Genomic DNA, 13,464 nt, shown 5'->3' with positions numbered 1-13,464 from the left:
GATTAAATAATAGGAAGTAGATATACATGTATGTACACACACCCTCCGACACAAATAGGCTTTATATGTGCAGTAATAAGCATGAATGCCCACAAACACATACCCCTATACACACATTCGCACCTAAAAAAAATAAAAAATAAAAACCGACAAGGTTCAATGCCAAAAGGTTTAGATTCTCTCTCCCCTCAGCCTAACTCTACTTGAATGATAGACAATCTGCTGTCTGGTAGAGAGTGGCGAGAAAGAAAATAAAAGGCCAGGTCATTTCTGGTCATGTGACATGTACGCCCAATCGTGGGACCGCAAGTGTCTACACTGGTTAAGCTTAGGCGCTCTTTCGAAGTTGGTTATGGTTAGAGTTTGTCTTAGAGCATGGCGATAGAACGCCTGCCCTTCTTTCGACAGTTAAGCTTAGGCACTCTTTCGAAGTTGGTTAAGGTTAGAGTTTGTCTTAGAGCATGGCGATAGAACGCCAGGTAGTTTGCAGGCTGTTAGACCCGGAAATAGGGGCAGAACGTGCTGTCCCACGATTGGCGCATATGTCACATGACATGGCCAATCATTACATTTAGTCATTTAGCTGACGCTTTTATCCAAAGCGACTTACAAGTTCTGTACGACAAGCCATCAGGAAGGGCACAACTCTTATCAGCTGAGCAACAATGTTCATCAAAGTGTTGAGTGCTACAGTGTAGGTTAGTTTATTAGGACAAGTGCATGACAGTACGGTTAGTTAGGGTTAGATATTTTTTTTTATAATTCAGATTAGGGCTGGGCGATATGACGATATTATATAAATATCGGGTACAGTTCATTAACGATACACTTTTTAAACATATCGTGGATATCGTGATGTTTTGTCCAAGAGGATTGTGTCGCGTCAATCTGGTCCACACGTTGAAACTTTTGAACAGCGCCGCCCCACACACACACTACTGCATCAAAGTTACTACTTATGATAACAAAGGCATTCGTTTTGTGGCATTAACGTTATATAGTTACACGTTCAATAACATCAGCGTATTTACATAGCAACGTCCGAGGTCGACCTAGATATAGCAAGCATTAGTCGTTCATATCTCAGCCCGTGCTGACTCAGTTGTGCCCATTCTGCGGTCTGTTAATAAAGTTTTCAATCAGACAGATGTATGGAAAGGCTTTTATTATAACATCCGTTGCAGTAAAATCATTATGCCTCCAGTCGTTTAGTCATCCTGCGGAGCTAAAAGCTAAACGTCGGCCGCGGGGAGCTACCGCTACCATTGTTGTTGTCATTGAGCTCTCCAACGGCGGAAGTAAAAAATTAATACGCGCTTGCCGATTGGTGCTAAGAACAGCAGGGCGGGTGCAAGCGGTGTGACGTAATTGGCACTCGACTGTCAATCAAAATTATTCTGTTTGCCGTCTGAATGAATGAAAACGTTATTAACAGATTGCAGCATGGGTACAATACAGTACAGCTCAATACAACAACAGTGGACTGGAGGATGCAGACCAGAGAAAGACTTTCGTCTTGTTTACATCAGGGTCCCCCATTTTCAATTCATCATATTTCATATCTAAATCATATAATATCTCATTGCTAAATATATGCAATATATAATCTAATAATCCAATAATCTAAATCTAATATATAATATAAAAATGCTAAATGCATGGGTATTTTATTTTGTCTTTAATGTTAGCTTGCAAACTCAAATACTGTCTTGGTAAGCCTCATAATGAATTGTTTGGGGAAAAAAAGAAAAACATCGTGATGCGTATCGTCGAAAGGTCAGAAAATATCGTGATATCATATTTAGGCCATATCGCCCAGCCCTAATTCAGATAATGGTTGAAGAAGTGAGTCTTTAGTCGACGGCGATAGATTGGACGTGATTCGGCTGTCCTAACTGGGGTGGGTAGTTCATTCCACCATTGTGGGGCAAGGACTGAGAATAGGCGACTTCTCTTTGATGACCCTCCCGGAGCTTGGATAGGAGTAGGTCTGAGGCGGCCAGAAGATGCAGAGCGTAGGGCAGCGTTTCCGTTAGCCGGTAATTACCGGTATTTGACCGGCAAAATCTGTTGAAGTCCGACATATTTAATCTCTCCGGTCTTAATGTCCGGTGAAAATAATGTGCAGCTGCAGAGCCGGAGCAGCAGCGGCACAGTGCAGTACTCCAATTCAGCCATTGGCAATTCAGCTGTTGGGTGGGGGGCGCTGCTGAGCGGTCCCCAGATAGAGCCAGAAAACAGCTGAATCTGCTGCTCTGCATCGACATACTCTTGCAAATAAGTCATTGGGAGGTGGAGAGAGAGAGTCGTCACGCAAACCCACGATAATGTTGCCGTCTCTCTGCCAAATTTCTCAGTTCTTCGCTTGATATAATTAATACAAATGTCCAATATAACGGAATTCGTTAGCTCATAAAAATGTGATTATAACAGACTGCTGTTTATTAATGTCGGGCGACTGCCCACAGACACCTATTTGATTTAAAGTCGGCAGCAGCACGGAGTCTCGGGACTTATTTTATTTGGAATATAATGACTATACGCAAAAGTAGCCTAGTTTTAAGTAAAAATATTATAAATCTACATGCCTTGATGATGACATTCTTTTGTTTTGTTGACATTCTTTTGTTTTGTTGTCATTCTTTTGCCTATCAATTGTTTTTAAGCTCAAACTCTGACCGTAATTTCTCTCATTTGTCTACCGGACACTGAGGCCGGCAACAATTTTTTCTAACGGAAACCCTGGCGTAGGGGTCTTGAGGGTGTGTAGTTAGAGACTATTGACCGGAGGTAGGCGGGAGCGGTTCCCTTTGCCGCACGGTATGCTAGGTCGAGGGCCTTGAAGCGGATTCGTGCAGCAATGGGGAGCCAGTGCAGGTCCCTAAGAAGTGGGGTGACATGGGCCGACTTCGGTAGGTTTGAGATCAGGCGGGCCGCTGCGTTCTGAATGAGTTGAAGAGGCTTAGTGGCAGTGGCCGGGAGGCCAGCGAGCAGTGCATTGCAGTAGTCGAGGCGGGAGATGACTGTTGATTGGACGAGGAGTTGGGTGGCTTCTTTTGTCAGGAAGGGGCGGATCCTTCCGACGTTGCTCAGGAGGAATCGGCAGGTTCTGGTCGTCGCTGCGATGTGAGCAGAGAAGTTCAACTGGTCGTCGAGGACAACACCAAGGTTCTTGGCGGTCGGGGACGCGGTCACAGCTGCATTCTCGACTGTGATTGAAAGGTCGGTTAGGGGGGAGGATTTGGCCGGCAGGTGGAGCAATTCTGTTTTGCTTAGGTTCAGTTTGAGGTGGTTGGTCGTCGTCCAGGCGGAGATGTCGGACAGACAGGCCGAGATCCGCTCAGAGACGTGGATATCTGAGGGAGGGAAGGAGAGGAAGAGTAGAGTATCGTCGGCATAACAATGGTAGGAGAAGCCATGAGACGTGATAATGTTACCCAGTGATTTAGTGTAGAGGGAGAAGAGAAGGGGTCCTAAAACCGAGCCCTGGGGGACACCCGTCCGCAGGGGGCGGGTGGCCGACAGGGTCCCTCTCCATGACACTTGGTAGGAGCGGTCATTGAGGTATGATGACAGCCATGTCAGCGCAGAGCCAGCCACTCCCATTCCTGCGAGGGCCGCAAGGAGGATCTGGTGGTTGACTGTGTCGAAGGCTGCAGATAGATCTAGGAGAATCAGGACAGAGGAGAGGCCTTTCGCTTTTGCTAAGTGAAGTGCCTCTGTGACCGCAATGAGGGCTGTCTCTGTGGAGTGACCAGTCCTGAAGCCTGACTGATTAGAGCGCAAAACTCGAATGCGGAAACACAACTGCATTGGGTAAAGCATACACGCATCCGGGTAGCGTAGAGGTAAAAGCACTCATCTACCACCACAAAGACTCTGGTTCAATCCCTGTTAGCGGTACTTCCGGCTTGGTCAGATGTTCCAACTAACACAATTGGCAGTGTCCGCAGGTGGGAAGCATTTCTATAACCTTTATTTACCCAGGCAAGCAAATAAGAACAAATTCTGATTTTATTTATTGTCAAAAGTATGCATAATGTTGTGTTAATTCCACAACAAGAGATATGTAATGTTAATTACCTGAAATTATTCCGTTTTTGGGGGGGGGGGGGCCCTGCATATATCGGTATCGGTTGATATCGGTATCGGAAATTAAGAGTTGGACAATGTCAATATCGGTAAAAAAGCCAATATCGAGCATCCCTAGTCCTACTTTTATTTATATAAAAAAAATCTCATATTTTTATTCTCTATAATTTATTGTTACTTATTTTACCCTGCCCTCCCCTGTGATGCTATGATGACAACTGAATGCTATAGGTTTAAAAGGGATGGTCGCTCCAGGGGCAGATTGCTATAGGCTTAAATGGATGGTCGCTCCACATCTTCTTTTTGGAGAAGGTCCTGGACCTCATATCTACCTCTCTGCGAAAAGACCTCTTTCTCTGTCTTCATGCACATCTTCTCTTTGGAGAAGGTCCTGGACCTCATATCCACCTCTCTCCGTCATGCAGCAAGCAGATGAGGAGACAACAAACCCAATGCCATTCAGCTCCATTGTATTGGGAGCAACGGCAGACATCTCTATGGCAGATATCTGCAAGACGCAAATCACACTGACACTCCAGAGGATGCGTTTTGTTTTTGTTTTTTTATTCTGGGGTGAACTGGCCCTTTAAAACGACTCTTTCCTATAACTATGCCATCATATGACATCTTCTATCATTGGTGCATTCAAGGAGGTGTGTTACAATGTAAACTTACTACTTTTTGGCAAGAGACATTTTTGGCTGAACACTGGAGGTGGGAGTCTGAGGTTTTATTGAATGTAAAATGTATTACTTTGCCTGAGCTTAGTGCTCTGGGAGAAACCTCTGGTATGGGATGTGTGGTTGACATTCTAGTCCATTCTAAATGATCACCCTCTGGTCACTACATAGGAAGAGGCTATCAAGCCACTATCAAGGCTCGTTCCTGAAGTTGCAAAGAAAATGTGGCCTGAAATCATCACCCTCCTGTCACTATATGTGAAAATGCAGAGAGGTGCAATTTCAGTGGCTTTTCTGTCAGATTTTCCCATTAACTTACATAGTATATAATGAGTCAGGAGAGAGTGGCTAAAATTGCACCTTTCTGCATTTTCACATGTGACAGGAGGGTGATTGTTTCAGGCCATAAGTTATTTTCTTTGCAACCTCAGGGACGAGCCTTGAATGCCATCTGTAATGAAACCACATATATCAGACTCTGATAGAGTATTATGATGGAGAGTCCACTGTATAACCTAAAACCCACAACGATTCACAGAGGAGACCAGAATATGACACAACATAATGTCTTTGGTCCATGATAGGGAAGATTTGTGTTAATTTACCCACATGGTGGCGCTATTCGCAAAAATTAAACAACAGACACAGAGTTAGTCTTCATACAGTCCTTTACGCTTTTCTTTCTTTCTTTCACAGCAAGCTTCATGAGTATCGAGAGTCCGGACATATTATGTACAAAGTATCATGTCAAATCACACTTACGGTGTACGAGTTATGGCTATAATGAGTTTTACATTTTGACCTTTGATTATAGTGTCACCATCTGGTTGATTGCTGTGATATTTGTCATGTATTGGCACACCAATATCATCACCGTGTCATTGTGGAGAATGTTATGTCTCCACCATGCACCATGCCATGGCAAGCAATGTTTTTGTTTTTTTGTACACACAGACCAACAGCTAAGAGGAGCACAAACACCTACCATGAATGCAGTGGTGTCGTTCAGAGTCACATACTTTGGGGTTAAACTTTTTGGCTTGTTGCTGCTAACAAATATAACCTGAATTGTCCTGGGCCATGAGAATAACATGTGATAAGTCTTGCAGTAAACTAAAGCTTGAGGCCCAAATCAAGCAGACATTTCTTATGAGGGTGTAGATAAAATGCCCTCTAGTGGAAGAAAAGTGTAACAATATAAATGTTTCAGTAATGAGTTCAACTGCTTAGGTTCAACATAGAAATATGGCGTTCAAGATTATTCTGAATACCCAGTAATAACACACCTGAGTCACCTGCATCAATGTGTGTATCATCTTAACATAACCCACCATGTACAGTGTCTTACCATAAACCACCAGGTACAGTGTCTTACCATAAACCACCAGGTACAGTGTCTTACCATAAACCACCAGGTACACAGTGTCTCAACATGTAGTCAAGTCAAGTCAAGAGTTTTATTTGTCACGGCATACAAGTATACAATGAAATGCGGGTGGTCTTGCCCGCAACAAAGTGCAATACAGTGGTACAACATATAATAGAATCCAATAAAAATAACATTGTGCAATAACAGGTAACAGGTAACATGGTGTGACATCTCGGTATCTGTACATAGTTATTTACAGAGCATATAGGACATGCTAGGTAGCTTTGGTAGTGCAATACACTGTTACTGTTGCTATACTCATCATAAACAACCAGGTACAGTGTTTCAACATGTAATCTTACCATAAACCACAGGGAACACGGTGCCTCGGATCCCTGAAGCAGGACAATGCATGTGCTTCCCATTCAAATACAAATTCAGCTCCACGTGATCATATGTGATGCCCTAAAAACACAAAAAGAAAAAGGACAAGTCATTCACTTTTTAAATAAACAAATATCAATATATTCAACACATGATCTAGTTATGAACAATGCACAATCATTTACTCTGTTTAAAGGTTGCAGAGTAAGCTAGACCTCCTTCCCATACAGCTAAGCTGGAAACTAAGTACCAATTTGACTCAACTGGAATGCGCTCTAAATCAGAGTGTGGTGATCGACTGTTTAGGAAACATTTCACTCAAATGGCCAACTCCGTGAGCAGAGATGAGAAAACCTCTATGTGACTTTATTCATAACCGCCCCATTTTTTCAGTAATGCCTAGTTAACTCTACCATTTGTCCTACAGCATCTCTCCATTCTTAATCTAACAAATGCCATTTCAGGCTGATTATTGGTGTGACACCAATAATTGTAACATGGTGCGAAGCAATTAAATAGATTTTCGCTGCCTTATATGAATGGTATTGGTAACAATGGTGCGTGATGCAATGTGACCTATGGATGCACTGGCACTACTTGAAGACTTATGCACATGGGAGAGAAAGGGTCTCTAGGGTCCACAAGGATTTCTTGGCTCATGATGACGACTGGCTAATATGCCAATTTAGATTCCCAAGAGCCATGCTCTTGACCACTGTTCATGGCAACCGGTACGTTCCAGAGAGAACTGGCCGACGGGTCGGGATCTCTCAACTATCCCTCAGCTCCACCATGCCGGTTGTCTTGGATGGCATAATTAACCTGACAAGTCGGTACATTAGGTTTCTTTACACTGTGGGTGAACAGGTTAACATCAAAAGACAATTTGCAGCAATGTCCGGTAGGGCTGGGCGATATGGCAAAAAATCATATCGCGATAACGATATGATAATGTTATCATATTTCTCGATATCGATAATTATTGAAATTGTTATAAGTAAATTTTTTATTTATTTTTTTTATAAACAGATGTATGTTTATTTTGCAGCAATTCTTTGTCGTTGCCGCCATCTTTAGTGTTACAGCCCCTCACATTCCAATTCTCAGGCTGCAGCTGGTTTGAAAGCGAAAGTAAACCGGCTTCTCTGCTGGCTGTAGCTCCAGGGGAGTTGAACAGTTCTGGCTCTGCTAGTTTCTTTTCTATCTTTTAGCGCTTTTTTGGTGGACAAACCGCGTGAATATTTTAGGCAACCTACTTGTGTTTAGCGTTTCTCTGATTGGCCACTACGCCCATGTGACCGCGGCAGCGCGAGAGAGCTGCAGCGCGGAAATAGGCTGTCTATTGCCATTCTCTAAGACAAACTCTAACCTTAACCAGCTCCGAAACAGCGCCTAAACTTAACCCTTCTAACCTTAACCAACTCCGAAACAATGCCTAACCTTAACCCTAACCTTAACCAACTCCGAAACAATGCCTAAACTTAACCTTAACCTTAACCAACTCCGAAAGAATATTGCCATTCTCTAAGACAAACTCTAACCTTAACCAGCTCCGAAACAGCGCCTAAACTTAACCCTTCTAACCTTAACCAACTCCGAAACAATGCCTAACCTTAACCCTAACCATAACCAACTCCGAAACAATGCTTAAACTTAACATGCCTAAACGTAACCGGCGAAAGAATGCACGTTAAAAAAGAAAAAAAAAAAAAAAAATGAAGGGAATCGAACTTGTCACCAATGGACCGCAGGATCCACAGCAAGGCGGCGCTACCAGTTGAGCTAGTTGTCGATGTTAAAAGAGGGGGAATTACTGCTGCATAATGCTGCCGCGACAGAGCTCCGCAAGCTCTGCGCTACGCTCCGCGGGGGCGTGGCTAGACGCAAGTTGGGCGTGGCTAGACACAAGTAGGTTGCCTTTAATATTTAGGCGGACAAACCACCTGTGCACCGTGACTCGCGACTGGCGACTAGCTCTGCTAGCACACATAGCCTACTGTGTACAGACGGTTTCAAACTGTATTTTAAATTAGAAAGCAAACTAAATAAATGGACAAGAGAACAATAAATCTCAATTTGGTCAGTATTGTCATTTGGACAAGCAAAGCCATTACTTTAAGTTGCAGGCAAGAAAGACAAGTCTGTCCACTGTCTCTGGGTTTAAAACTGCCCTGTTGCAGGTAAAAAGAAAATTATAAAAAATTATAAAAAAAAAAATTAAAAAAACGATTTTTTGATATTTTCTTGTTTTCGATATTCGATATCGATTATTAAAATATATCGCGATATTTAGCGTTATCGTTAGATCGCCCAGCCCTAATGTCCGGTTTCCCAAACATAATGGGCGAAAATGTTGGTTTATATTTCATATTTCATTGTGCCTTGATTTGACATCTTGATGCTTGGTATCTAAATTAAACCTGAATGAGAGAGAGAGAGTGATTAAGTTTCAGACCAATTTCCTTATTATTATTCAAGCCCTGCATGTGTGGAAATACCGTCATTGCTGTAATTAAAGCAAATTTGTATCCGTACGTAATGACTGCTTTAGCGCCGTTGGAGAGACAGTGGACAGTGACTGTTTGATGAGGATGTGGAATTAAGATCATATTCATAATACTTTTCTCCTGATTGATGGTGGGTTGCAACACGCTCTCATCAGAAAATGTTAATATGTAACGCCATAATCTATTTACCTATTTATCCAAAAAGTCCAAAACAAAAAATAAATTAACGTTGCGACTGGGAGTTGAACTAACAATGATTGCAGTCGCAGAGAAGTATTCTCACCACTACACTACAGTACACACACACCAATACTATTATGGTTAAAATTAAGGTTATTCTTAACATTAGGTTATGGTTAAAATAGAAAATGGATGATGACATTGATTCAGAGGTTTACCGCCACTATGACTTCTTATCAATTGTATTAGTAGGTTGATGCAGACATGCCTTCAAAATGATAACCTATTTAATCAACTTCACAGTGGGCGAAGGAATGTTTACTCAGTTTACTCATAGAGTGAATGAGTAACGCGTGATATCAGATGCAAAACAGAGTTAACAGGGTGGGCGTCGAGGCTCGCTCATGTGTCGCACAATTTCAAGTTGAATGGGATTCATAAAGAGTATTTGTGTATATGTAGGCGTACGCACAGATTTATAAATCTGAATATTTTTAGGCATACAAACGGTTTCCTCATTCCTACGTACGCAAAAATGTTGTGTGTATTCTTCGCAAAGTTTTATAAATGAGACCCCAGGTCTTGTTAGTCTTTGTCAGTTGCCATTATCAAGATGGATCATGGCGGTGGAGTGAGCAGACTTCTCTTGAGACTTTTGGGCGCGACATCGGGGGGGGGCAGAGTGTGCAGCAAGGTGAAAATCATTTAACCTTTTTTCGTATCCCCCAATTTTAGTTGTTACGCCACTTCCCTCCCTGGTTGTTGTGCTGCCCTATGCCCTTTTCACCCAACAGCTAGGAGTTTCACTGGGAGAACGTAACACATGTGGAGGTTCACGGCACGCCATCTCCCCCAGATCGCCTCCCTGCTGAACAGGTGCCCCAACCGTCCAGTAGGTGTTGCTATTGCAACAACCAGGACGCGTGTAGTCTTTTGCCAACTTTTTCTCACTGTGCACAAGATTTGTCCCCCAGCAATAGAGAACTAATCATGGTGGACCAATAGCCTCAAACACCATCCCTAAACCAGACTTTCACTCCTTTTGCTGTTAGTGAAACTATGTGCAGAAACGTGTGTTCTCGTTAATCAAGGTTTTGGATGTGCATGGTGAATGACACGTAAATAAACAGTTGCAGCTCACTCCTCGTCTCCATTACAATAGGTCATTACTGCTGCACATTGCTCTGCTATTGCCACAAATGTCTAGTAATTTTCACCCTGGATGGATAATTAATTGTATCTATGACATTACCATATGGCCATCGTAACAGGTAAATACCAGGTGTCCGCAATCAAACACTCGCCACATGCCAATGATCAGGGTTTATGGAATGTGCCATATTGGTAGTTAATGCATGCTACATAAAGAGCATACTATGCATATTAATTAGGGCTGGAGTGATGAACGCCCAGTCGCGGGTGTAATGTTGTTCACTGGCCATACTGTGAGCCTTTACATTCGGTAACAATGAGCCTTGGGTTGCTGCTTACAGATTAGGCAACGCCGTCGCAAATATTTCATCACTCTACATTCTTTGGAGATTTATGTCTGACAATATTTAAAGGGTAAATTCGAGAGTTTTAGACCCCTCCCCAATTCCTACTTCAATGATGTTGTGGATTGTCAAGAGTGTTTTCTCAGCACAGTCCACACTTTATTATACTTTTATAGAAATGGACTGCATTTATATAGCGCTTTTATCCAAATCGGTTAACAACTTATGCCTCACCCATTCACTCACACACCTACGGCGGAGGCAACCATGCACGGTTGCTTGTGGTAAAGACGTTACTTGTGGCAATGTTCTATTATATGTAGATATTGGATAAATATTGGTAAGGAACTACGCTATTTTCCATCTTCAAGTTAAATTTCTGAGCTCGTCAACGGCTCTCCGTTGTCTAGACGATATCCCCAAGTGGTAAACAGAAACCTTAGGGTCCGCCATGGAACGGCTAATTGATGGCATGAAAGAGGAACAAGAGTCTATTTCCCATACGGCAGCAGTCTCTGTTGGACAGGTTGGCCTCCTATTAAAAAGGACACCCCACCTTTCGTCTGGTCCTATTATTATCTCTTAGTTAGCGGTGAGTGAAAATATGCTGATGGTGATGTAAGTTCACTGCTGTACATTGTCATCAGCTGTCCATGATTTGATTTCCTTTAGTCTAAAACAAATAGATTATATTATATCTGGATTTGCCTTTTGTATGCCTTCTGTATTGCAACTCGAGGTCGGCTGGTTGTGCCGATATAGCATATTGTATGTGCTGTCATTTTCAGTCAGTGTTCCCAACAGCAATATTGTTTAATTTGGTAAATGGAATGGTAAATGGTCTGCATGTAATGCTTTTATCCAAAGCTCTTTGCAGCTTATACCTCACATTCACACACAGACGCTGGCACCACGGAAGGTGCAGTTAGGGGTTAAGTGTCTTGCTCAAGGACCCTTAGACACACTGCCGGGAGGAGCCAGAATCAAACTTGGAACCGTAGGATTAGACAGATGACGGCTCTACCTCATTTCATTTATTAAGATTCCCATTAGCTGTAACATTTAGCAGCAGCTATTCTTCATACAAAATAATATTCTATACATGGTCACAATAAAACATTACCACCACAACATCATCATCATACAAAACACAACACAGGACCTAGCTCTAGTTAGTGAAAACAAAAGGACTTCTACAGGGATATGACATTAAAGACGTCTCATTGAATAGGCTTGCTGTGGTGGTGGCCAACTGGCAAAAGTAACGGCATCCGTCGTCACCACAACTTGCAAGCTCAAACAAATGAAGTAAACTGCTAGAATTGTTAACACATTCTGCGCCAGAACCGAGGATAGTTGGGTTTTCATCGTTATTTCTTTTATTCGATTTTTTTATTCATTTCCGGCCCACGGACCTCAGTGTTACCATAGGAAATCATTCTCGATCGCTAGAGTGCAATACCGGCCGCATCCTGCTAGGTGGCAGTATCGCCCACCCTTTGAAACCTTATTGCACACCATGTGTTATATCTAAACCCCTCCGGGTGCAGAATTTTGGTTCAGGCCAGTCTAGCGGTTCACCCGATCACATTGAAACGCGTCCAATGCCCCTCGATGCATGTGTTGTGCCGGATTATGTCGGGGACCCAGTGGACACCAATACTGGAAATCGCTATCAGACAATTGGAATATTGTTTTTGGGATACCTCCTAGTAAAGGTAAGGACTATATGACATCAATCCTACTTTGATCCAACCATGATTTCACATCGATCCCAGCGACCATATAACGTACTCCAAAACGTATGCCGTTGCTGACGATCAAAGCATAAAAAAACGACCCCGCCCCTTCATGCATTCATGATGAAACATAATACCTATTATATACCTTTGAATTGGAAATAATAGCGTCCAGGCGAGCAACAACAACACATTTAGCAAAATTCACGTATTTGCTCCATAGCGCCGTTTTCAGGAATTAGCCAGGATCACTCTGAAACTATACAATATTCACTACGGTATAACACGCAAACATGAAAAAAAAAATTCACATATTGAATGATGGATAGTTGATGTCAAATGAGCCATAGTATTGTCTCCATAGCTATAATATAGATATAGCCCTGCAAACACTGCCATGCATCCCTATCTCTTAAAGCGGTGGCCCATTGAGGTGGCCCATTGAGTACAAGGATGGCTTACACCGCTGGCGTCGAAAGTGTTAAGAGGCGTGGCCATAGGCCGCCTCTCTTACATTTGCACTTTGGCCAATGTGATATTAGAATGTGATAAGGACACTGCCTGTGCCATAAAGTGTTGCCTTGACAACGACAACTTTTGTGTTGCATTCAGCACCTTCTGTGTGGGTTTGGTTTGCAGAGGAGGTAGATGCCCAGCTGCTTTGAAATAATTTGAGATTTAGCTAAATTTGCAGAGGACATAGCCGGCTGCTTTGGAAGAATTTGGGGACAGGATTGTTCATTTAGCAACAGGTAAGTCGTGTTAATAAATCTAGCTGAACGGTTCCTAACATTTTGGGGTAATTTTACGATTTGGGTTGGAACCATGTTGCTTTGGTGAGGGCACCTTTGCTTTACATTTAGTAATTTAGCTTATGCTTTTATCAGCATGTCAACAACACCGCTCACAGTAGCCAGCTGTTCCATCTCTCTGTCCCAGTAAGAGGAGGCACTGGTGTGTAGGCTGCTGACAATTTTGATAAATTAATGTATATAATTAAATGCTAGAATGATAGTC

General features: G+C 42.6%; 1 protein-coding gene across 1 annotated transcript in view; it reads right to left on the bottom strand.

Annotated features, from left to right (window-relative positions):
* The window catches only part of spryd7b (SPRY domain containing 7b), a 33,545-nt gene that overhangs the window by 10,231 nt on the left and 9,850 nt on the right, over positions 1 to 13,464 (bottom strand). The window contains exon 4 of the mRNA XM_084309636.1: positions 6,504 to 6,606. Coding sequence (XP_084165762.1) covers positions 6,504 to 6,606 — 103 coding nt within the window. The remainder of the gene's footprint in view (positions 1 to 6,503; positions 6,607 to 13,464) is intronic.

Source organism: Notolepis coatsorum (genome assembly GCF_963971535.1).
Source record: "Notolepis coatsorum genome assembly, chromosome: 3".
In the NCBI taxonomy this organism is placed as follows: Eukaryota; Metazoa; Chordata; class Actinopteri; order Aulopiformes; family Paralepididae; genus Notolepis; species Notolepis coatsorum.
The sequence above is the reverse complement of the archived record's forward strand: the minus strand, read 5'-3'. Positions and strand labels throughout refer to the sequence as shown.